Below are 27,228 nucleotides of genomic sequence, written 5' to 3'. Positions count from 1 at the left end.
TTCAAATGTTTGGAAGATGGAGGCCACCTATGCTTAACGTGGTGTATTTAGCAATAACACAACAATCGAGCTTTTGAAGGCTGAAAAAGGACGGTGTTGGAGTTAAAAGCTACTCTCATCAATACCTTCTATCTTTGGAAGGTCGTCCACCACAACATTGTATCTCTTAGTTTTCTAGACTTAAAAGACTTGTGCTCCTTTTCTTCTTCTCATAAGTTGGGTGTTTCCTTTGCATATTCCCTATGTACTTGGGTTTAACCCCTTTGTGCTTTTAATAAAATGCATTATTACCGATAAATAAAATAAAATGCATTAATTATTAAAAACATGACCAGGGCCTTATCTGAATTGACATGGATTTGGGAGGTCAGAGGATTTTGAGAACTATTACCATTACCATTTGCATGACAAATGCGGAGGATTGATAATGATCCTAAGAACTCCCTTGGAGGGTAGGTGAGAACAGTGGTTGGGAAGATCTCTAAATTGGCTGAATTTTTTTTCTTGGAGGCCTCAACATGTCTAGGAAACAAATGCAGTTGCCAACTGTATAGCTAGCTTATGTTCAATTTTGGTTAGTTAGAAATGTATGCTTGGATCACTTCCTCATGGAACTTTGGTGTTGTATGAGAAAGATGCAAATGGATCTACAATTTTTTATGAGCCTCTAACAATTTTTCAAGTTTCACCAGAAACTTATGAACTGATTGCATATAGAGCTGTCATTAATTGTAATGTATAATCCAATTGCAGCACAAATTGATAGTAGATTCATACCATCAGCGTGTATTATTTTGAATTTGATAGATTAAAAATATAAGATATATATTGTGTAATAAATTCCCCATGCCAAGGAGATTAGGAGGAAACATACCTGCATGTAAGATTTTCTGAACTCTAGTTGAGCTACAGATAGCTTTGAACTAAACGCAGATAAATACTTCTGCTTTATATCCTCACATACTGGTCTTAAAGATCTTTCAGTAATATAACTGGATGATAAATGGGGCTCAATATCACATTCTTGCTCACCATTTGAGCTATTTTCTGATATGCTCAATGTACAATATGCTGGATCAGCCTCAAATGTGAAATCCACATCGTTTTCCCCACTCACTTTTCGCCTCTTCACTTCTTGTTGATTACACTCTTCAATCCCATGCATTTTCAAGGCCTTCTTTTCACAGCTTCCATGGAACTGTTGTCCCTCTAGGTGGAGTTGTTCTGAGCAGATCTCAGCAAGATTATGATGAATGTGAATATTCAATAGAGGGTCTAGACGAAAATCTTCAGAGTGCTCTTCAACTAAAGCCAATGCTTCCTTGTACAATGACACTGCTTGACAAAATTTGTTCTCAATTATAGCTATCCCAGCAAGCCCATTTAAAGCAACAACTATTCTCCTCAGAGCTTCTTCCCCTTCTATCCTGGTCTTACCAATGAGCACATGTAGAATTTCCTCCATAGTCATGGGGGATTGTTGCAAAGAACGCAGACCAGAGCTTCCTACTTGAGGATGGCAGCAGGCCTGGCGAAGCTTCAAGAGTGTGTTCAGCAGCTTTCCAGCCTCCGCATGGGTCACAAAAGGATCAGCAAAAGCATCAGAAGATACACAACCTGCAAAAAGTAAGCATGAACATAGGATAAACTTAAAAAATTGCTTGCCCTACTTGAAAATTGGTATACTTTCTTGTGACTCTTATATAAGTCAGGAAAAAAAAAATTAACCACCTTGGACTTTTCTCTTGAGAAAAACATCTTTCAAACTATCAATTACTTCACGGGCATAACTCATACAAGTTTCATGTTGCCTTTGGTAAAAGTGCTCTTCAATTGGTGAGAAAATGAGCCAAGAAACACACTCATCCTGAGGGGGAAGCTGCAACTCATCTGCTACATCTTTTTTTGATGAACGCCACATGATTTGTTTAAAGAACTTATGTGTAAATTCCACAGCTCCTGCATCTCTCCTCTGGAAAGGTAGAGAGAAAATTTAAGAAGCTGGAGAAATATACAAATATTTGGAACTCCACAAAGACACGGTAAAGCCACTCAAGAAAAGAGACTAAAGGACATTTGTAAATGTACACCAAAGATCCATTGTCCATTTTACTTCATTATCTGGGGAGGGGGGCATTTAGGTATAAGTTATGTTCCATTAGGGTACGTTTGGATCTCAAACTCATCTCAACTCATCATTACAACTTTTTCAAATTCCAACACAAAACATAATAAACAATTCAACTTAAAATCCCAAAATAATAATAATATTAAAAAATAATATTCTAACAATATTTTATCATCTCAACTCAATTCAATATCCAAACACAGCCTAAATTGGGTTTTCCTGACTCCTTGTAATCCCTCAAATTTTTATTCAAGTCACCATGCCACTTTTTTTCATCAAGCATGCCAACTCTGGTAGAAAAACATGTGGCAAGATATTTTATACTATGTCCAATGGATTTTGAGCAACACAACAAGGGGTGAACCAAGAACTTGCATGAAGCAAGAATCGAATCAATCAGAATGGAAACAGGAAGGAGAGGCGAAAGGGAGATTTTCAAGCCTCCAATCAGCAAGCAACAATGGCTGAAAAGCCATTGCACGCTAGCTTGTAGTTGAGGGGTATAGTACAGGTGTCCCTTTCTAGGATTTATATTAATATAAGGCAAGCTTTTTGGAACCCTAGTTTTCTTCAGCTTGCCTTCTCCCCCATTTGTATTGTTCCTAAGGAAAATAATAGACCCCGTCTTTTATGATCCATTGCATGTGGGCAGTTCATTCAAACAGCTGAGGGAATGCTCAGAAATCTCTTAGCACTATCGCTTCCTTGATGGGCCAATGCTAGTTATCGATCATCATTTGCAACGAATATTCCTCTTTTATGTTCCATTTTTCTTTAGCTGCTAAATTCCTCAATCGATTGATAAAGGTAATGAATTCAAAACCAGGCTGCATTTTATCATTCACCAGATGATGGAGATTGGGGGATGTTCCACTAATGCAACTACTGGCCGGTGATTCTGTCAATGACATCATCAAAAAAAAAAATTATCAGTAATGACATCGTCAAAACTTTATTAATCAGTAATAACTTAGGAAGAGGTCCGAATCAACACTCACTTAGAACATTTTGTTATCGGTAACATTCAAATAAAGCATACCCTACACTCAGAAATTTTCACCACGTCTTGAGGTGTTCTCACAGGCTACCCAATGCTTTCTACATATCTAAATTGCATCATCCTTCAAACCTAACACTATAAGTTCTTACAACGTCTGAAACAAATTCCATTATAAAAAAATTTTAGGAAACTCGTCATAGCTTCTGATATGTCAGAGAGACATGAATATATTTCACTTTCAGTCATCCCTTTTTCATGGTTTTGTCTAAAAGAACGCCTCTCTCTCTCTCTTCTTCATCCAAGAGAGAGATCTCAAAGTCAATCTCTCTCATACTCACACATGTAAAATAATGTGCACCTTGTGATAAATAATGCAATGGCTGAATTCAACATATATTTATGATATGATGGCAATATTGGTCAAAGAATCTAAATGGCTGAATTTTGAGTAACCACCATTGCACACCTCATGAAAACTATAGAGAACCACATACCTCATACGGATCTCGTACAACTTCACTCCACCACCTCGAAACATCAAAAGGACTTGCTTTAAGAAATCGTAGAAGCCCATACAAGTCGTCCAGTTTGCGTTGTATTGGAGTCCCTGTTATGCACCAGCGATGCTTAGCATATAACCGAAGAGCCATTTCTGTGGCAGCACCAGCATTAGTTTCCACCATTTGAGCTTCATCCAAGCAAATCCTCCACCAGAATATTCTGGTGAGCGGAGTTGGATTAACAGGATACCTGCAACCAAATGACCACCCATCTTGAAACATTTGACCAGAGAGCTCTGAATCCAAAATCAACTCATTAATGCTTCAAGAGAACGGTATCGAAGGAAACCAAAAGTCTTCTTCACAAGTGGGCAGCGTAACTCTTTTACAATAGATAATTACTCATATATGACTATGTTTTAAGCTGGCCATCAACCTATCTAAGGTTCCTCCTTGTCTTGGGGCTCATCATGCAAAAATGATTTTTTGATAGGTAAAATAAAATTTTATTGTGTCAAGTAAATAGGTGTTGCCCAAGTACATAGGAAGTATATGAACTCATCATGAAAAAATTGATAACGCAGGCAGAGTTTCCAACATAAAATTGTGGCTTCCTTTAATAAGGCACAAGGTAATGAACAAACAAAAATAAAACAAACCTGAAAAACATATCACTATCCAGTGATGGTTGAAAGTAATCAGGATAAAATATCTATTCTGAAGCAAAAATAAATAGATCCAGATCAACATCAACACCTTCACACCCAAAGCAAAAGAAATGGACAAGGATAATGATTATAATTCACGAAAATCAATTCATGATTATCATTTATTCTGTGTATACTTCCTATGTACTCCGGCTATGCCTTTTTCTATCAATGAAGTTTTACTCTTACTTATCAAAAAAATAAATCATGAAAATCAACAGCCTTTAGATATGGTGCTGGTAAATCCTCACAATATAAAGGTTTTGCACAATGGTCATAATCTTGCAAATTCATCTAAAACCACATTCCAACTAAGCAGTTTCCATTGAGATTTTACAGCAGTAAGACAATCGGGTAGGATGGATGCATGTCTCAGACATATACAAGAGCAATAGCTATGCATGAGTGTCTAAAGATACAAGGAAATCATAAACGTTCATGACATTAAAATCTATTACAATCGACCAATGGAATAAGGCATTAATAAAGAACGTTCTAAGCTCGTCCATTGTCTACTCACGATCCTCAAAACTCCGACCATTCATGTCCAACCATATGCACCACCATAATCAGATCGGGACCATCTTCCACATAGCTGCTATTTGAGAGTTACCTTGGATGCCTCTCCATCTGGCCAGTAAATCAACAACCTTCGTCGCATCACCCAAATGGAGCCCCACTCTAGCAAAGATATCATTCCATAAGCTCATGGCTGCAGCACAATGCAACTATAGGTGGTCCACGGACTCCCCACTTTTCTTGCACATATAGTGCCAATCTAACACAATGATTCAGCATTTCCTTAGATTAACTATAGGTGACGATCTTCCCAATGAAGTTGACCATACAAAGAAAGAAGCTTTTAGAGGGGCCTTAGTCTTCCATACATTCTTCCATGGGAATGGATTTGTATTTTGTGTCATAAGGGACTTGTAGAACGAACGTACAGCGAATCTCCCCTTCTTGGACGGAGACCAAAAGATCTTGACAGCTCCTGCATTCACTTCACAAGTATACACAAGATTGAAGAAATTTGTAAATGTGTCAATTTCTCAATCTTGTGTAGCTCAAGGACAATGGCATTCCATTGAGGAGAACCACTACATAGATCCATAAGGTCTGCAATTGAAGCCTTTTGTCTCCATGCAATAGCGTACATTGCAGGTTAAGCTTCCTTTAGGGTTCGACCACCACACCATAAATCATGCCAAAGTCTAATTTTGAAACCAACCCAACTACAAAGCGTATGTATCAAGAGAAGATTGTCCATCCTCTTCTTATGTGTTTCCAAAGCCCACCCTATGTGATCTGCTCACCTCATTCAAGCACCATTCTCCCCAATATCAACCATATTTTAGATCTATTATAACCCTCCATAAAGCTCCCTTCCCCTTTTGGTATCTCCACAACCACTTACCCAATAAGGCCATATGGAAAAAAAAGTTCCGAATTCCAACCCTTCTTCGCGTATTGGCGTACATACCATAGACCAATTCACCAAATGAAACTTGAACCGGTAAGCCACCTTGCAAGGTAGTGGAAATAGTGATAAAAGTTATGTGGGAGTACTTTTTATCAACGTAACTCTACCACCTTTGGACAAGTATATCCTTTTCCAGCTAGTCATATTACGCTCCATTTTTTCCAACACCTCATCCCATATAGACTTCAACTTAAATAAAGTACCCAAGGGAAGACAGAGATACTTCATTAAAAAGGTTGAAACTTTGGACCCCAGGATAATGGCCAAGTTCAATACATTTGAAACATTTCCAACTGGAACTAGTTCTACTTGGCTAAATTTACTTTCAATCCCGATGCTGCTTCAAAGCAAAGTAAGAGAGTCCTCAAATCTTGAATGTGATTTTGATCAGCTCCACAGAAGATAAGAGTATCATCTGCAAATAAGAGGTAAGTCATCTCAAGAGTGCTGGTTCTTGCTTCCCCCACTACAAATGTAGATAGAAATCCGACTTCCACAAGACTTGCGACCATTTTACCAAAAGCTTCCATTATGAAAACAAAAGTTAATGGAGATAGGGGATCACCTTGTCTCAAACCCCTGGCTTGAGCTTCTGAAGAAACCCATTGGAGTATTGCTCACCAAAATGGAGAAATGTACAGTGGATATACAGAATTTAATCCAAGAGCACTATTTCTCACCAAGGCCACACCTCTCAAGCATGTGTAACAAAAAATTCCAATTAACATGATCATATGCCTTATCCATATCAAGTTTGCATAATAACCCTGGTTCACCCAACTTGAGTCTACTATTCAAGCATTCATTGGAAATAAGAACCGAGTCAAGAATTTTTCTACCTCATACAAAGGCATTTTGGAGCTTAAAAATAACGTTCTCCAACATCGTGCTCAATCTATTAACCAATACGTTCGAAAGGAATTTCTGCATCCCACTCACCAAGCTAATGGGATGAAAATCCTTAATCTCCACCACCCTTTTTTTTTTTGGAATGAGAGCAACGAAAGTAGCATTAAGGCTTTTTTCAAAACTACCTCTTTCATGAAACTCATGGAAGAAGCTCATGATGTCATCTTTAACTACTTCCCAACATGCCTAAAAGAAAGCCATAGTCAACCCACCCAGACCCATAGCTTTGTCACCTGCCATACTTTTCACCACCTTGCAAATCTCCACTTCCTTGAATGGCCCCTCTAACCAGCTTGCTTCTTGATGGTCAAGTGACTCAAAAACAAGACATCTAGGTTGTGTTTGAATGTTGAGCTGAGCTCTCTATGAATAGTAGTGAGTTGAGATGATGGAGTGAGTTCTGTGGGACCCATCTAAGATGAGTTTAGATGTATTTATGGAAAGTTGAAAAAGGTTGTGAGTCCCACGTGTAAAGAGATTTTAAGTTGAGATAAGTTTAGTGATTTGAGAATTCGGTGTTTGAATATTAGAAAAGGCCTAAATCTGAACCGAACTCAGCTAAGCTGAGTGCAATCAAGGAACCAAAAGCCCCTAGTCTCGGTCTCCAAGAAAGTTGTTTTGAGAGTAGTCAATCATAATAGTTGGTGATGTGATGCGTGATCTCAAGAGGGTTCGACGTGATCCTCCCATTGTGTCTTCTATGTTAATTAGCCAAGCGATGGAAGAACTTGGTGCACTTGTCCCATTCTTTTAACCATAAAGCCATTGATTTTTGTCTCCAAGAAATCTCTTCCATTATAACCATCCTTTCAACATCCAAGGTCACAAGCTTTTTGTGAGCCTTTTCTTCTTCTGAAAGACCACTCTCCTCCTCCACACCCTCCAAACCCTGTAATTCATCGAAGAGGGAGTTTTTTCAGTGTTCTCCATTTCCAAATATTTGCTCATTCCAATTCTTCAAATCCTTCTTTAAAGCCTTCGGCTTATAAGCCAACACGGAGCTAGAATTGTCTTGTATGGGATAGGGTGACCAAAGCCTTCCGATTTCAGCCACATGTTCTCAAACTTGCAATATCTTTTACTTACATAGATACCTACACAATCAATGATAATAGGGAAGTGATCCAAGAACAACCTTGGAAGTCATTTCTAGATTAGATCCGGAAAATGTGCTTCCCAATCTGGTCAGATAAGGAATCTATCAACTCTTGACCAAGATGGGGTGCTCTATATAAATAGACCACGAGAAGGTGCCACCAACTAGAGGGATGTCCAAAAGATCTTGCTCATAAATGAAGCAAAAAAAAAAAAAAATCGCAATGGCTGAACTAGAGCTACGACCTCCTGATCATTCGCTTAGGAAGCGACTAACATTAAAATCACCCACAATGCACCAAGGAAGGCTCCATAGGCTACAAAGACCAATCAATCCATCCCACAAGACTCTTCTCGCAATATTTGAATTAGGGCCATAAACAACAACAAAGGCCCATTGATGACTATCTTCTACATTCTTGAAAAATATGGCCACCGTAAATTCCCCCACACATCCATCTTTTCCACCACCCTTTTATCCCACATTACCAAGATACCTCTTGATGCCCCTTTAGAAGAGAATATGACCACCCCACTTGACAACAACTCCACAAACTCTATATGATGCTGAGGGAGATGAACTCCAATTTCGTCTCTTGTAAACATACAACGTCTACTTTCCAACCATGGAGATGATTTCTTACTTTGATGCACTTCACTGACTCATTCAGACCCCTTACATTCCACGAGATGATTTGGAGCTACATAAAACCACCGATGTTGCCCTACCCTTGGTCCTACCATGACTCGCACCACCTTCATAGTTCACCAACCAAGTAAGTCTCTTTAATCCCTTTCGCTTTTCTTGGCTGAATGACACTCCATGACTGAATTGGAGTGTTCAGATTCAATAGCTGCGAATAAGGCCAATAATTGATCTTCAAAACCAATGTAGGGGAGTCCTACACACAGTTGAATCTCCTTGGCTTTAAATAGTACCCAATCTTGTGCTTGCATCTGAGCATTCAACGGATACATTAAGTTCAAAGAGGTAGGCTCATCCCACGGATCGTCAACACCATTGTCCATACCATCTGCTACCTCCAAAACCTTACCTACTGATGTCTGAAGCTCCCCTCCTTATTATTGCGTTTGGAGGCTTTGGGCATAAAGATTATCAAGGTACCAGCATCTGTTTGGACGTCTCTTGCACCTACCATCTCAGTATCTTCCACCATCGGCATCTCAATGCCCATTTCTTATACATCCTGTTCAAACTCTATAGTTGTTGGACTTCCAAATGTCTCAAAGGAGCTCACCAACTCATTTTGGCCCTCTTCCGCTACCTAAGAACCCATTACACATCCCAAAATACCATTCTCGGGTTCTAACTTCATCGACAGCCTCAACTTCGACACTCCATTGACCAAGATCCCACCCTCCAGGTCGCCTGTTCCCAACAATGGATTGTATGTGGTCACCGACCAATGGTTAGATGACGTCGGCGTTTCTTTGCCGATAGTAGACGCGGAACCCATTTCTAGTAGCTTGGATTGTTTGACCCGCCAACTTTGGGTCGAACAGGGGTTGGTGGATTGGGCTTTTAATTTGCCTTTCTCGACCCGAGTGTATCTCCTTTCCTGGCTCAGTCTTATATTAGCTACCTTATTCAGCCCCTAATTGCCCAAGCCTGAAGATTTCGATCCCAAGCACAAGCCTAAGACCATTTTCTTATCTACCCTCTGAATAATCGAGTTAACCGACTGTCTGACTTTTAACAAATCTTGTTTAATAAGGAAAAGAGCTTCAGTCTGCTCTACATCTCCTCTCTTGATCAGGGAGCCCCTTTTCATTTATACGTTACTTCTTCAGGCTACAAACGTCTGTGCAATCTTCACAGTGGCTACCTCTCTCTTTAGAAATCCCAGAATTTCCCCTTGCCCTTAGCAATGGTGCTGTTGCAAATCCCAGCCCACTTTTTGCTAGTTTGTCACAGTTGGCGACAAGACCAAGTGCCCGAACCACATCTGTGTAAGACTTAGGCACACCTTCCATCAAGGTCGGCACTTTTGGGTTGTGTTTTGAGTACTTGATAGACCAACTTTTCTTCCCTTTTCCAAATTGTCGTAGGCTTCTCGCAATGCAACCACCATTTTCTTCTACCCTTTCTCCCCTCCATTTCTTCAGGTATGAAGATAAATTTTGTTTGCCATCACCTCCATATTCCCCTAACTTTAGATATCGACCTTGAGAATTGGAACATCTCTGAGCAATATAGCTTCTATTACCATCTCATGAGGTTGTGAAGACTCTTTTTTCTCACTAGTTAAACATTCCTCAAGTGTTCTAATGAACCAGATCACCGTGAACATCCCCAGGATCATCTCTTTCGTTACCTTCTTTCTTTCTTTTTTTTATAAGTAAAAAAATATTATATATCAAAGGAGAAACCAAGTACACAAAATGTTTACAAGAAAACACCTTGCCCAAAATGACCCAAAAAGCCCCTAATGACCCAACGTGAAATAAACAACCCAAAATACACCAAACCGGTTCCCAACCCTTGTTTCTCGTAGACCTAAAACTCTACCTGAACACCCAACCGATTCTCGTCTTCACAATGTCCTCCCTTTAGACTTCCCTCTAGTTGAGCTACCACCCTTAGCGTCGTAGTTAATTTTCCAAGAAAGACACTGTAACTCTCTGCTTTTCTTGAAACTTTTGGTTTCAAGTGCGTGGCTTGCCTCAATCGTAGTGATTAGTTCATTGAATTGGTCTTCACATCCTCCATGTGAAATGCCCACAAACTGTTGAATCTCGTTAACTTTAGGCAAAATCCAGTCCGTTATTGGTGGAAAAGACACCAAGGGAGCAACATTATCCCCAGACACAGTATCCAAATGCACTCCCAACTCTAGGCATTCATCTACATGAGACACCAACTCCAAACCCTTTGGTTCTCCAGCAACCCCATTGGTTCGCTCCAATGGTATCATGGTTTTCATTGGAGATTCTGGGGTGACAACAAGTCCCTTTACCTTTGGGGTTCCTACATCTCCTTCAGACCATGTGTTGGAAAGTTTCCAAAATCTGCCTAGTCAACTCTGCCATATTCTAGGAGATATTGGGTGTAAATGTGTGAAAATTTTAGGAGATTTAGTTTCCTTAGAAGTTAGTATTTAATTTATTATTTCCTACTTTATTCTTTCCTTCTTTCTCTTCAGTTGTAATCTATATATACTGCCTTGTACCTATATTTCAAATTTTTTAATGAGAATAATTCCTATAAATTACTCTCTTATTCCAGATGGTATCAAGAGCAAGGTTCCTTTTTTGATTCATCTAAAAACCCTATTCCCTCTGGCAGCTCAAATCATCTTGGTTTTTCTTCCTTCTTCTTCTTTGCCTTTCTTTTTTGTTGCTGTCAAGCCTTTTACCATGGCTGATACTTCAAACAAGGCTAAATCCAAAAGCAGACCAGAACCAAAACCTACCCATTCTGAACCCTATTTAGTCCAAATCACAAAAATACGACTGAATGAGGCAAACTTCCTATGCTGGTCACAATCAGTCAGGATGTATATTCGAGGGAGGGAAGATAGGGTACTTGACTGGTGAAACCAAGGAGCCCGAGAAAACAGACCCATCCTATGTTATATGGGATGCAGAAAATTCCATGGTGATGGCATGGCTTGTGAATGCTATGGATGAAGAAATTACTGTCAACTACATGTGCTATTCGACTACAAAGGAGCTCTGGGACAATGTTAGTTAGATGTATTCTGACCTTGGAAATTACTCTCAGATATATGAATTGCAGCAGAAAATCAGCAATACTCACCAAGGAGAAGGCAGTGTGACTAGGTATTTCAATGTTCTTAAGGGACTTTGGCAGGATTTAGACTTATTCAATGATTATGAATGGAAAAATTCTGATGATTGCAATCATAATAAGAAGATGGTAGAGAATGCCAGAATTTATAAATTCTTGGCTGGACTTAATGATGAATTTGATGAAGTTAGGGGAAGGATTCTAGGGAGACAGCCATTACCTCCAATTGGAGAGGTATTTTCTGAGGTGCGAAGATAAGATTGTCGTTGGAATGTCATGATGAAAAAAAAAAAGGAGAATGAAACTGTGGAGAACTCTGCTTTAGTTGTTGCCAACCCAGCTCTTTATTGTGCTACTAGCACAGATCTGTCCACTGCCAATATTTCTGCACAGCAGTCCTATTCTAACCAAAGGAGGTTTGAAGATAAGCCTCGGGTATGGTGTGATTATTGCAAGAAACCACACCACACTAGAGAGACTTGCTGGAAACTCCATGGAGAGCCTGCAAACTGGAAGAGCAGCAAATCTGAAACCTCTGGCAGCAACCATATAGCCCCTAGAGTCAATGAAGCAAAGGCTAATTTCCTAAGTGCTGAGCAGGTGGATCATCTTCTTCAATTGCTGAAATCCACTCCTACATCCGGTCCTCCTACTGGTTCCTTGGCCCAAACAGGTGATACCCCTAGTACCTACTCTTGTGGCTTAACTCTTGCACCATGGATTATTGATTCTGGTGCATCCGACCATATGACTAGTACTTCACAATTTTTTCAATCTTATTGCCCTTGTCCTGGTAATAAAAAAGTCAGAATTGCAGATGGAAGTTTCTCTTCCATTGCAGGCATAGGTTCTGTCCAAATCTCTGCCAAAATTGAACTAAAATTTGTCCTTCATGTTCCTAAACTTGCTTGTAATTTGCTGTTTGTTAGTAAACTCTCACGGGATTCTAACTGCAGTGTCATATTCTTTGATTCCCATTGTGAATTTCAGGACCAACTCTCGGGGAGGATGATTGGCAGTGCTAGGATGATTGATGGACTCTATTATTTTGATGAGACCCTATTCAACATTAAACAAGCTCAGGGTTTGAGTAGTAGTAGTAGTCGTTCAATGCCTGTACGAGAACAAATTATGCTTTGGCACCTTAGACTTGGACATCCTAGTTTTCTCTATCTAAAACATTTGTTTCCCAGCTTATTTAAAATTGTTGATTGCAACTCTCTTCATTATGATACTTGTCATTTATCTAAGAGTCATCGGAACACTTATCAATCAAAAGGTTATTGTGCTTCAAAACCTTTTTATTTAATTCATAGTGATGTTTGGGGTCCCTCCAAAATCACTACTGCATCTGGAAAAAAATGGTTTGTGACATTTATTGACGATCATACACGGTTGTGTTGGGTGTATTTGATGAGTGATAAATTTGAAGTTGAAAAATTATTCAAGGATTTTTATCATATGGTTGAAAATCAATTCAAGTATTCTTAGAAGTGATAATGGTACTGAATACTTTAACAAAAGGTTAGGAACTTTTTTGTCAGCAAAAGGTGTTCAACATCAATCTACTTGTCGTGACACCCCACAACAAAAGGTATTGCGGAGAGGAAGAATCGTCATTTATTAGAGGTTGCACGTGCCCTCATGTTTTCTATGCATGTTCCTAAATATTTATGGGGTGATGCTATTTTGACTGCCTATTATCTCATTAATAGGATGCCTACTCGTGTTTTAAAATACATCACTCATTTAGCCTGCCTAAAGGACCTTTTCCCTACTTGTCGAGTAACATCAGATTTACAACTAAAAGTTTTTGGGTGCACTGTTTTTGTTCATATACCAACCCATCTTCGGTCCAAACTTGACCCTAGGGCAGAAAAATGTATTTTCCTCGGATATGCTCCTAATAAGATAGGGTACAAATGTTTTAACCCTATTACAAAGAAAACTCACATCAGTATGGACATCTTTTTCCTTGAAAAACAGTCTTACTTTAGCCATAACTATCTTCAGGAGGAAAGAGAAAAGTGAATATGAGTTCTAGCAAACTTCTAATCTTTTTCCTAATGTTTTCATTGACATTGACATGAAAATCCATACTCCTTTAAAAGGTCAGGAAACAGAAAATTTATCTAGTGAAAATAATGGAATTCCTAGTCTACCTATACAAGGCATAAGTGATTCACAACCAAGGGGAGAAATACTACCAGATATTACCTCATCTGAACTTCGTGTTTATACTAGAAGAAGAGATCGTCAAAATAATAGAAATCCTTCTTCTAATCCGGAGCAAAGCCAATTATCACCACCTTTACAAGTTGGTCCTTCCAATACACCAGGTAACTCTTCCACTCCTGCTCCTTTTAAAGACAATTCTTCTGATCTAGACTTACCTATAGCCCTTAGGAAAGGAGTTAGAACCTACACCACACATCCTATTGCCAAACATCTATCCTATCATAGACTTTCTGATACTCATAAGGCCTTTACATCCAATATTTCTCACTTGTTTATTCCAATAACCATTCAGGAAGTCTTGGATCACCCAGAATGGAGATTGGCTGTTAAAGAAGATTGGATCACCCACTAATTGCTAATGGCACTTGGGAAATTGGTGATCTACCAAAAGGGAAGAAGACTGTGGGCTGTAAATGGGTATTTACAGTCAAATTCAAGACTGATGGTAGTATAGAGAGGTACAAAGCAAGACTTGTGGCAAAGGGGTTCACTCAAACATATGGAATTGACTACTAGGAAACTTTTGCTCCTGTAGCCAAGATGAACTCAATCTGTGTGTTACTATCCCTAGCAGTCCATTCAAACTGGCCCTTGTATCAATTAGATGTGAAGAATGCCTTCTTAAATGGAGACCTAGAGGAGGAAGTTTTTATGAATCTACCACCAGGATTTGAAGGCAAAGAAGGCAAGGGGAAGGTGTGCAGATTGAGGAAGTCTTTATATGGACTTAAGCAATCTCCTAGAGCTTGGTTTGAACACTTTGGGAAGGTAATAAAGAGTCACGGCTACTACCAAGGTCAAGCTAACCACACTATGTTCTATAGACACACTGGTGGTGGCAAAGTAGATATACTTATTGTCTATGTTGATGATATTATTCTGACAGGGGATGACAGTAATGAAATTTACAGATTAAAGAAGATTCTTGCTAAGGAGTTTGAAATCAAAGACTGAGGTAACTTGACATATTTTCTTGGCATGGAGTTTGCAAGGTCAACGAAAGGTATATTTGTTTCCCAACGAAAATATGTTCTTGATTTACTTGGGGAAACAGGTTTTTTAGGTTGTAAAGCTGCAGAAACACCTATAGAGCCTAATCTAAGACTCCAACTAGCTAAACCTGAAGAAGTAATCAATAGAGAACAATACCAAAGATTAGTAGGGAAACTATTGCATCTCTCTCACCCACGGCCTGACATAGCTTTTGCAACAAGTGTGGTAAGCTAGTTTATGCACTCACCAGGACCTAAACATTTTGATGTTGTATACAAAATCCTAAGGTACCTAAAGGGGACTCCAGGTAAAGGCTTATTGTTTGGAGGTCATGGGAGTTTACAAGTTGAAATATACACTGATGCAGATTGGGCTAGAAGTGTCACTGATAGAAGATCAACTTCTGGCTATTGCACATTTGTTGGAGGAAATTTAGTAACATGGCGCAGCAAGAAACAAAATGTGGTGGCAAGGAGTAGTGCAGAGGCTGAGTTTAGGGCTGTTGCTCATGGAATTTGTGAAGCACTATGGATTAAAAGATTGCTAGAAGAGTTGAAAGTTACTAGTTCATTACCAATGAAACTGTATTGTGATAATAAAGCTGCAATAGCTATTGCTCACAATCCAGTTTTTCATGACAAAACAAAACATGTGGAGGTGGACAAGCATTTCATCAAGGAAAAAGTAGATAGTGGGGTAATCTGTTTGCCCTATATTTCTACAGCTGAGCAAGTAGCAGATATACTTACAAAAGGACTGCCTAAGAAACAGTTTGAAAACTTAATCGGCAAGCTGGCTATGGAAGACATCTTCAAACCAGCTTGAGGGGGAGTGTTGGAGAGTTTCCAAAATCTGCCTAGTCAACTCTGCTGTATTCTAGGAGATATTGGGTGTAAATGTGTGAATATTCTAGGAGATTTAGTTTCCTTAGAAGTTAGTATTTAATTTATTCTTTCCTACTTTATTCTTTCCTTTTTTCTCTTCAGCTGTAATCTATATATACTACCTTGTACCTATATTTCGAATTTTTTAATGAGAATAATTCCTACAAATTACTCTCTCATTATAGACCTTAGCAATACACCATTTTCCTTCAACTCTGCGAGGACCAAGGGTGTAGTACCGACTATCGGTCTATCCGGTGTTACATGAGGCGAATGACATTCCATTACTGATGTCTCTACGCCAATACCCGATGTAGACCCTGCTTCAAACAACCCAAATTTCCTTTTGACCCGCCAAACTCTCCTGGATCTAGATATAGGGATAGAGCCAAATCTGATCTTCCGTTTTCCTTTAACTGGGTTTAAATGCTTCGGGCCTATCTTGTTTCTTGCAGCCCTGTTGCCTCCAATTGAAAGCCGGTCTATTTTCAAAGGCAAGAAAGATATCGTTGCCTTTAGCTCGACAAGTTGGGTTTCCATCTCCTTTAAGGAATTGTGCATCTCTACAAGCTGGCCCTGAGACGTGATTTGCGAATCTCCTTCACTTTGAACTCCCGAAGCATGACCTGTCTTTAGAGTTGCCGCATAGGATCGCCTCGCCAATGAGGATTTACTAGGAATTTTGTGCACCTCCAAGTTTTCCTTCTCTGACACGCCACCGACATGTCTGCTATGCGACTCCCTAGCAGAGCCACGTCCTGCAGCACCTTGTCTTTCGTTCCCTCTCTTGTCGAAGGAAAAGTCACGCAGCACCTCCCCCATCCTTCTCCAACCACTGCCCCCCTCCTCAAGAATGAAGATAAAATTCCTCCTCCCACCACCACCATATTCTTCTACTGCCATATAACGTCCTCGAGTATTTGAGCAGCGGTGCGCCATGAAGTTGCGTCTACCTTCCCTCTGTTAATGCAAATACTTTTAAACTCAATGAGAAGCTGTTTCGGGAGTCTCATGATTAATATTTAAGGGTTGGTTTGGATTCAAAGATGAGATGAAATGAATTTAGATGAAAGTTGAAAAAAAATATTATTAGAATATTATTTTTTAATATTATTATTGTTTTGAAATTTGAAAAAGTTGAATTATTTATTATATTTTGTGTGGAAATTTGAAAAAGTTGTAGTGATGAAATGAGATGAGATGAGATGAAACATTTTCCGAATCCAAACGGTGCCTAAATTGAACTCAAACTCTCATCATTAAGAACTAGGAACCATCATCAGTGAAAAAGGTGTATGGACTATGGAGAGAAAAAGAGAGTCCCTCTCTCAATTTAAATTCATTAGTTTTGGAAGCCTTTTTATTACAATAGTACCAAATAATAGCAAATGAAAAATTAAACTAGAATATAATTTTTATAGTTTTAACTCATCATTCTAAATTCCAAAGCTGCCTCCTAGATTCTTAACACATTCAGTGAAGCAATCATGCAAACCTGCATGACATTCAGAATTAGTTCCCCAACTATGAAGAAATTTTTGTGGAGGCGATTGCCAGAAATTCTCAACACACTTGATCTACACTACTTGAGAGCCTTACAAGCAATCTAATACAAACTTTTTTTTTTATAAGAAATTTATTAAAAAACGTAATTAGGCATAGCCCAAATACACAGGAAGTATACAAGAGAGAGACACCTAATTACAAGCTAACCCTGAAAAACAATACAAATGTCATTAAGACTATTCCCATCCAATACAATAACCGAAGCCCAAAGTGGCAAGGTATGAAAAAAAAAAAGCTCTAATCCCTTCCACCGATCGTTTTCTATTCTGAAAACAGCGCCCATTCCTCTCATTCCAAATACACCACATAAGACAAGAGGTATCATCTTCCAAACGGTTGCTATTTGACGATTTCCTAGAATCCCTCTCCAACATGCCAAAAGGCTCACCACCCTCTTGGGCATCAACCAAGCAATTCCCGCCTTAGCAAATACCTCGTCCCACAAAGCCTTCGACACATCACAATGAAGAAGAAGATTCGCCAATTCACCACATCTTTTGCACATAAAGCACCAATCCATTGCAACGATACCAAGCTTTCTCAACTTATCAATGAGGCACGTTGCATCTCCAAATATTTTTCCAAGGAAAAAAGTTAGTAGAAAAATGTGATGCCAAGACCTTGTATAAAGATCTAACCGAGAATTTCTTATTATCAAACTTATTCCAAAGTAATCTATCCTCCCCTCCAGAGTTTATGCTTAAAGCATAAAGCAAGCTGTAAAATTCAGTAATGTCCCCCCACTTCCCACTCTTGGACATCTCTAATAAAGCTTACTAACCACTGAATAAATCCAGCAGTGTTGTCCATGTAATCAACATGGAAGCACCTTTATTCAAAGCAATTATGAAGAGAGAGAGGAAAACACTCTTCAAGGCCTCATCCCCACACCACTAGTCCTGCCAAAAACTTATCCAATTTCCCCTACCCATCTCAAATCTAAAATTTCTAAAGAACTCCCCCCATCCATTATGAATGAATTTCCACACTCCCATACCATATCCCCTCTTACTTCGTTAGAGCACCAACCACCCCAAGTACTCCCATACTTGGCATCAATAACAATCCTCCAAAGAGTCCCCTTCTTGATGATACCTCCACAACCATTTCCCTAAAAGTACCTTATTGAAAGTTTTCAACTTTCTAATCCTCAAACATCTCAATGAAAGAGGAGTGCAAATCTTATCCCACTTAAGCAAATGGAATTTCTTCTCATTCTCCATACCGCCCCACAAGAAAGCACAAATATCATTTCCATTCTATTAGCCACTCCTACAAGCAAAGGAAAAAGATATAGGAAATAGGTTGCAATATTAGATAAGGTGCTCTTAATTAAAGTGATTCTACCTCCTTTGGACAAATAAATCATTTTCCAACCAGCCAATCGACATTCAATCTTCTCTATAATCCCATCCCAAATAGCCTTGGATTTATGAGGTGCCCCCAAAGGGAGGCCAAGATACTTCAAAGGCAAGCTAGAGACTTTGCAGCCCAATATATCAGCCAAATCCCCTCGATTATTGACCATACCAACAAGGATCATTTCAGACTTTGATAGGTTCACCTTTAGGCAGGATACGGCTTCAAAACATAGCAAGAGAGCCCATATAGAATAGATCTAATCAAAATTTGGTTCACAAAGGATCAAAGTATAATCCACAAAGACTAAATGAGAAACATTAACGCTGCCATAAGAAGGGCTGCCCACCGAAAAGCCCCATATGAATCCCCTATCCACCATCGCCTTCAACATTCTGCTCAACACATCCATAACTAAAACAAAAAGGAAAGGGGACAGTGGATCCCCTTGTCTCAATCCCCGGGAGCTGTTAAAGAAACCAACTAGTGTGCCGTTAACCAAAACCAAAAATCTAACTGTAGATATGCAATGCTTCATCCAATTACACCACCTCTCTCCAAAACCATACCTACTAAGGGTAAAAACCAAAAAAGCCCAGTTGACGTGGTTGAAAGCCTTCTCCATATCCAATTTACAAAGGATGTCTAGAACGCCACCTCTGATTCTACTCTCCAATCACTCATTAGCAATAAGAACGTAGTCAAGAATTTGTCTTCCCTTGACAAAGGCATTTTAAAATTGTGTGATGATCTTCCCCATAACCACACTCAAACGGTTAGCACGCATCTTCAAAATGATTTCGTATACACTACTAATAAGACCGATGGGACAAAAATCCTTCACCTCCACGGACCCAACTTTGTTAGGAATAAGCGCAATGAATGTAGCATTAAGACTTTTCTCAAATTTCATAAATGGATGAAATTCAAGAAAAACCTTCATGATGTTGTCCTAACAATGTCCCAACAAACCTGAAAAAAAGCCATGGAAAATCCATCTGGACCCAAAGCTTTATCTTTGTCCATTCCTCTTATCACATTGAGCACCTTCTCCTCTCCAAACATTCTCTCCAACCAAAGTGCACTAGGCTGGTCAATCGAATCAAGCACCAGCCCATCAACCTTAGGACGCCAAGAATAAGGCTCTATTAGGAGCTTTTCATAAAAATGAACAATGTGATCCTGAATTTCATATTGATCCATAATGACAATTATCTTCCGAGTGGAGCACCTCAATGGCATTATTCCTTTTTTCTTATGTCGGGGAACCTCTCAATGGCGTTATTCCTTCAATAAGAATTGGCAACTCTATGAAAGAATTTGGTGCACTTGTCCCCTTCTTCAACCAAAGGGCCCAAGACTTTTGTCGCCAAGAAATCTCCTCCATGAGAGTAATTTTTTCCAATTCAGTAGCAACACCAAGTTTCTTTTCCTTCTCATCAACCGATAGAATCCCAACAGCCTCTTTTTCATTAAAGCAAATTAGCTCCTCCAAAAGTGACTTTTTCTAATCCACGATGTTCCCGATGACTTCCACATTCCATTTCCCCAAATAATTTTTCAATGCTTTTAGTTTTCTTGCTAAGACAAAACTGGGTGTACCCAACAACTAATAAGAGGGCCACCACTCTCTCACCTTATCTACAAAACCATCAGCTTTTAACCACATGTTCTCGAATTTAAAATATCTCTGCCCCTCATGAATACCTCCACAGTCCAAAATGATGGGAAAATGATTAGAACTTAATCTAGGGAGACCTTTTTTGCATAAGTCAGAGAAATGTGCCTCCCAAGAAGGGGAAATAAGAAATCTGTCCAACCTGGACTATGCCCTCCCATTCGACCAAGTGAAATCGCCCCCTACCAAAGGTAAATAAACCAAACCCAGGTCAAAGATTAAATCAAAAAAATCAACCATGGCCAAATCAATACGAGAATCCCCCGACCTTTCACTTGGATACCAGATGATGTTAAAATCGCCACCAATACACCTCGCACCCTCTCACCAACTGCACAAGCCAGCAATCTCATACCAGCAATTTTAAAAAAATATATAACTTATGCTCAGAAACTTGTACAGCATGAAGAGAACATAAAAAGGTCATTACAAAAGAGGGAAAAAAAAAAAAAACACCACAAACCTCTTCTGGAATCTCATGAAGCGTCGATCACCTTCATGCCTATCAAAGTCATGTGACAGATCTTCTTTGAGCACATCATATGTGGTTAATACGATATCAGCACTGACAAGCTTGCTGATATCCACACCAGATGTATTTGAAAGAGAAGTGATTTTCACACCTTCATAGAGACAAGTTCTTAAAGAACTTGGACGTGTATGACTACGATAAGAAATAACAATAATAAGTCAGTTGGAACAGCAGTTCAATGCATAAAAAAATATGGTAACAAACTTAGTAAACCATCCAGTCAAGGATCCAAATTGAGTTGCCTTGTTTTAATCAATATGGATTGTTTATGAAATTTTATCCCAAAAAGGGACAAGAAATTAGTTATTTAAAGAACATACAGTATCAAATACAAAAAAATATTGTTCATCATCACACTTATGAGCAAATGTGCTCCTATAAACACAATGGTTGACCCCTATGTAAAAAAAAAAAAATAGTTTCCTATAATGTCTTCATCATGGTACATAGCATGAATCTGGTTCTTGGATAACTGCAAACTTCCTAAAGTTATAAGAACAGGAGATCTCATCAGGTCAAATGCTAAGATCTCATCGTGTCAAATGCTATGAAGAGCCAACAAATCTCCTCCATGAAGATTAATGATTGATTGTATATAGATCAATAACAAGTAAAGTTTTACAAGAGTTATCAAGTTTTACAAGAGTGGGAGTACAATTTAAAAAGAAACTATACCGTATAATTTCGGCATGCCATTGGGGTAATATCGGAGCCGGGCAGACTATAAGAGTGGCACCAGTAGCAAGGGGAGATTCAGTCGCGTGCATCAGTTCCAAGCATAATGGGCAAATGTGTTCCCCATCTCTCACAGCAATGTTAGCTGTCTTTTTCCTTCTTATGTACCCTTTTGACTTGATCATTGACTTCTTTTCACATCGTTGTAAACCAGAAACTTCATCAGACTTTAGTTTTCCTTCGGGTGAATACCCAACACAATCTGCATGTTGCCAAGCGTCACATATATCACACTGTACCCATAATCCTTCATACTTTCGACTTTCACTGACAGCCCCACATATACACTCAACACGCTCCCTTTTCAATCTCTTAATATTAGATTTTTGCAATTCTGATTGAGAGTCAATAAATATGTCATCTTCAGATGCGGACTTCTGATGAGAAAAGATGCAAGCAAGCAGTTCAACTGTTTTTCCCAAACCCATCTCATCTGTGAAAGCAATAAGAGACATAATCACCATGGTGGAATCAATCAGTGGCAAATCACACTCATGTACACTTGGCATCCTTAAATAGTTTAAAACAAAGAACCATGTCCACCATTCCCAGGAGGATCTTCCACAGGCTTATGAAAAGAAATCATTCTTAGAATCTTATGCATTCCTATTCTTAACCTCATTTCCTCCTAGAGCCAAGAAAATCATAAAAATTTTGGAACAGAAATGTTAGAAACTGTTTGTCTAAACATTAAATTTTTCAAGTACATAAGTCAATATCATATATAGCATCTAATGAACCACATTAATCTTTTTTTCATATATAAGTAATGAACCACATTAGGTTGCATTTGGTTCTTTGACCGAACTCAGTTCAGCTGAGTTTGGTTCAGATTTAAACCTCTTTTAACATCCAAACACTCAACTCCCAAATAATTAAACTCATTTCAACTCAAAACCTCTTTACACGTGGGACCTACAACCTTTTTCAACTCAATACCTCTTTATACATGGGACCCACAACCTTTTTCAACTTCCCATAAATACATCTAAACTCATCTTAACATCCAAACGCATCTAAACTCATCTTAAGGGAGCCCCACAAAACTCACTTCATCATCTCAACTCACTACTGTTCATAAATAACTCAACTCAGCTCAACATCCAAACGCAGCCTTAATCTTAATCAAATTTGGTATGAAGTTGTAAAAAGAAAAAAGCAGAAGACTATGATTGAAAGGTTTGACATGGGCAGGACACAATACAGAACTGGTGCGTACCAGCAAGAATTCCACCAAAGACATATGGTGGAGATTGCTCTGGGTGCAAAGAAATGTTTCCGCTGAAAAAACAAAATTGCAAAGTAAGCATATGGAAAGGGGAGGGGGGGGGGGGGGAGAGAGAGAACTAAAATAAAGTAAAAGCACGATGAACACTGCAACTATTTTCCTCAATGCTAAGGACCAACTGAAAAATCGATACCTGAATGGATTGTAGAACATTTTTGTACATGTGCCTATAAAATCCACACGCAAACATAAAGGAGACAAAAATGAAAAACTTCTTGAATCTCCATTCTCTCGTTGTATCATCCAGTAAGCTGCACGGCGTTGATATGGTCTCAGATCAGGAAGCAAGTCGAGTATGTCATGTTCAAGCATTGGATCCGCTCTGTACAGGAGATAAACCATTAACTAAAAAAAATTAAACCAGAAAATTTCAGATTTTGAAAAGAACATATGAAGGAACTGCATAAATTTATACAGCATAAATACTTTTTTTTTTGGCAAGTAAAATGAAAATTATTAAAACAATTAAATACCAAAAAGAGAATAATGGTAACAGAAAGACACTGTTACTAACTTGGATGGCTTGATGGCTTCATAAAACCCAGCAGCATCAAGCCTTGCACGTTTCTTTGTATCAAGATTACCATTTCCCATCTCCATGTGCAAATCAATTTCCATTTCTGCTGATGTATTAACTCCATACCTAGCCTCTGAAGTCATTCCTTCTGGACGCAGCCAAGCCATGACATTCATCATGCTCCTTTTCCATAGTTGCCTTGTATTCTCCAAAAGTGACTCACAAGCTTCAAAGGCACTTTTAAGAATCTCCACCCTCACCCTGAGAGATGATGTGTTCCCTAGAGATGTAACCCCCATAACTGGCCGTAGTGTCATAAACTTCAAACTTGCCAAGTGAACAAGAGCAGAAATACCCTCTTCTGGTCCATCAAAACTACCCGACAAAATCACCGAGTGTGTCTTTTTATCCTTTCTTGTGCATATTTCTATGAATTCTAAAGATACATCGCTAGAGGATAACACAGGCCAATGACCTAGTTTAATACGACCTACAAATTCATGAATGTTGCACAATCTAAACCTTAAGGAATACTTGGAATCCAGTAAAAAATCATGATTCACTTCACAACCAGAAAAACCTTCTCTCAAATTCAAATCTATTAGAACAACTTCCGAAATATCAAGGTGCTCATCTGAAGCCCAAGAAGCCCGATCAAGTTCCACGAAATATGGCTCATCAATTATGTTAAATTCATTGTTCTGCACATGCTCGGTATTTATAGCTTGCTGATTCCGCGGCCCCGCTTCAGCAATATGATGGCTTTCTACTACTGCCTTAACGGAATGCTGAGGATGGCTTTGCTTCTTTCTACCCATCACACCGTAAGCAAAAAAATATCACCTATTGTTGACATAACCAACGTTCCCAATGTTAAGTATTTGGGAACGAGAACGTGAATTAAGAAACATAATACCAAGAAAGATGAGGTTAAGAAAGAATCGTAGTTAAGAACAATAGGAAACGTGGCGGATTTCAAACCTCAATCGATATGTGTTTGGTAAGAGTTGGAATGAAGAACCGGAGGAGATTGAACCCCAGGTCCAGGCGCTACTTGAAAATTGCAAGTTTGGAAGGTTTGATAGAACGCAGAGAAAAGGCGAGTAGTGAGTACACGTACGACGTTTCGTCTAGGAGTAGGGCTCCACTAATCTGAAAGTTCCGAGTTTTGCTACAAATTAACAATTGTTCACATCACATATTTCATATCTATAACTCTTTTATAAAGTATAGGAGTATTTTTTTTAATAAATAGTAACTGATGAGAATAATTTTTCTCCCAATATAATCTTGACAGTTGTTCATTAATGGCTAGTTTGGATAGTGAGATGAGATAATTTTATATGAGTTGAATAAAATATTGTTAGAATATTATTTTTCAATATTATTATTATTTTGAGATTTGAAAATTTTGAATTGTTTATTACATTTTGTATAAAAAATTGAAAAATTTGTAATGATAAGATGAGATGAGATGAAATACTTTCTGAATTCAAACGGGACTAGGCCCTGTTTGGATTCAGAGATGGTTTTATTTCATCTTATCTAGCACCGTTCATCCGGGCTGGATTTTTTCCTTACCTGGTCCAGAACCCGAGTTGAAAAACCCGGACCAACCCGATCCGGGTACAGGTTTGAAACCCAGGTACTTAAAACCCAATACCCGAGTCTTTTAAAAAAAAAAATTTCGGATACCGGTTTCTCTCTCTCTCTCTCTCTCTCTCTCTCTCTCTCTCTCTCTCTCTCTCTCTCTCTCTCTCTCTCTCTCTCTCTCTCTCTCTCTCTCTCGTTACGCAACAACTAAAGAAAACTAAGAAACCCTAAGTCCCTGCCTTCATCATCGTGACCCTGTGAGTCGTGACCCCATTGCAATCGTCGCATCTCCATCGTCGTTTTGTTCACTTGTTTGAGTACTACATCTCGACCCAAAAAGATGAACAGCTCTCTCTCGTTGTGCTGCATTAGAAGTAGAAACCCTAGGTCCCTAGCCATCGCCATCGTGACCCCATCGCCGCAGCTCCTTCTTCGTCGCCGCATCTTTGTCGCCGTCGACCTTTGCCTCTAGGTCGTTGTTCCGGTACTCTCTCTCTCTCTCTCTCTCTCTCTCTCTCTCTCTCTCTCTCTCTCCTTGTAACTATGTTTCTGTACGTGAGTACAAAGTCATTGGGTGTGTGAACTATTTACCGTTGAGATGGGTCATGCGGTGGTGGGTGGATGCTTTAACTATCTGTTTGCTGGTGGCCGTGAGGTTTTTGGAATGTTCGAAACTTTTTTTTTTTTAATTTGTATTGGGTATCAACTTGTTTGTGGATTCGCATATTTTAATGAATCTGTTTGGTTGTTGGGAAAGTTGAAGGAAAAAAGCTCAAATTTGTTTACTTTGTCATTTTAACTCTTTGTATATACTTATACATGCTCTGTTTGAGTCCAAGAGAAATTTTCATAAACACCACAGTTTGAGTCTGATGTATCTAGAATTTTTTATGGTCAAGTCGATAGCTTTTTGAGCTTAAAAAGCCTTATTTCATCTTTATGTTGATCTCTTCTAAGCCTTCTTATTCTTACACCACCATAAAAGGACAAATAATTTCTTTGCATGAATAACTAGGGAATGAGCAAATAAAAAAATTTAATAAAGTAAAGGCTTTTACTTTAAAAAAAAAATCTGGTTACAAACTAGAACCCAGATCCACTCGGGTCTGACCCAGACCACTCCGATTCGGGTTCCTGCCTGGGTTTTGGTATTCCCGAGTCGGAATCCGGATGAACACCTCTAATCTCATCTCATCATTATAACTTTCTCAAGTTTTCACACAAAATATAATAAACAATTTAACTTTTCAAATCACAATTCAACTTTTTCAAATCTCAAAATAATAATAATATTAAAAAAATATTTTATAATAATATTTTTTTTAATTTTCATCTTTTATCTAAAACCATATAATCTCATATTTAAATTCAAACCAACCCTGATCATTATAAATTTTCCAAACCTTCAAATAAAATATAACAAATAATTCAATTTTTTCAAATTTAAAAACAAAAATAATATTTCAACAATATTTTATTCAACTTTCAACTCTCATATTATCTCATCTTAGCTCAACTTAACTCACTATACAAATCTCTCCTAAAAATGTTTATGATTAAATAATATTATGAATAAAATGAGATGAGATGAGATATAAACTTTTTTCAAGCATCCCTAATTGCATGGACTAGATGCCGTTTGAATAGTAAGTTGAGTTGATATGAAAATTGAATAAAATACTATTAGAATATTATTTTTTAATATTATTATTATTTTGAGAATTAAAAATATTGAATTGTTTATTATATTTTGTGTGAAAATTTAAAAAAATTATAATGATAATATGAGATGAGATGAGATGAAACACTTTCACTATCCAATGAGCCTAAAGATTTTGTATAATTTAGATGAAATGAGTTGAGATAGTTTTTGAATCCAAACAAAAGCTTAAACTAATCATTACAACTTTTTCAAACTAATCAATACACTTTTCTCAAACTTTCAAATAAAAAATAAAAAAATAATTCAAAATTTTAAAATCTCAAAATAAAAATAATATTAACAAATTATATGTTAACAATATTTTAATTTTATAATATTTTTTATTCAATTTTTTCTCTCTTGTTTTTCAAAACGCAATAAACACTTAATTCAAACTATCTCACTACTATTTACAAATCATCTTACTATTATTCACAGTTTTATCTCGTCTCCTTCATCAAGCATCCCCTAATTAGTACACTGAAAAAAGCAATGTTACATACAATACCCATTTGGGGATTACATGTGCAAGCCTAATTAATTTTGTCT

The 27,228-nt window shown here is 38.2% G+C and overlaps 1 protein-coding gene across 2 annotated transcripts in view; it reads right to left on the bottom strand.

Annotated features, from left to right (window-relative positions):
• The window catches only part of LOC108991864 (E3 ubiquitin-protein ligase SHPRH), a 47,579-nt gene extending 23,090 nt beyond the window's left edge, over positions 1-24,489 (bottom strand). The window contains exons 1-9 of one of the 2 annotated variants that reach the window (XM_035692625.1): positions 24,366-24,489; positions 23,382-24,227; positions 23,001-23,189; positions 22,799-22,860; positions 21,520-22,012; positions 20,776-20,976; positions 3,623-3,878; positions 1,732-1,972; positions 875-1,617 (exon numbers count right to left, since the gene is read on the bottom strand). In XM_035692625.1, the coding sequence (XP_035548518.1) occupies positions 875-1,617; positions 1,732-1,972; positions 3,623-3,878; positions 20,776-20,976; positions 21,520-22,012; positions 22,799-22,860; positions 23,001-23,189; positions 23,382-24,202 (3,006 nt within the window). In that variant the 5' untranslated portion in view covers positions 24,203-24,227; positions 24,366-24,489. The remainder of the gene's footprint in view (positions 1-874; positions 1,618-1,731; positions 1,973-3,622; positions 3,879-20,775; positions 20,977-21,519; positions 22,013-22,798; positions 22,861-23,000; positions 23,190-23,381; positions 24,228-24,365) is intronic. The other variant, XM_035692624.1, reaches the window with a different exon arrangement.
• Positions 24,490-27,228: the final 2,739 nt, after the last annotated feature.

The sequence above is a fragment of the Juglans regia genome, chromosome 7, assembly GCF_001411555.2.
Source record: "Juglans regia cultivar Chandler chromosome 7, Walnut 2.0, whole genome shotgun sequence".
Classification (NCBI taxonomy): Eukaryota; Viridiplantae; Streptophyta; class Magnoliopsida; order Fagales; family Juglandaceae; genus Juglans; species Juglans regia.
This window is presented reverse-complemented; position numbering and strand designations above follow the sequence as displayed.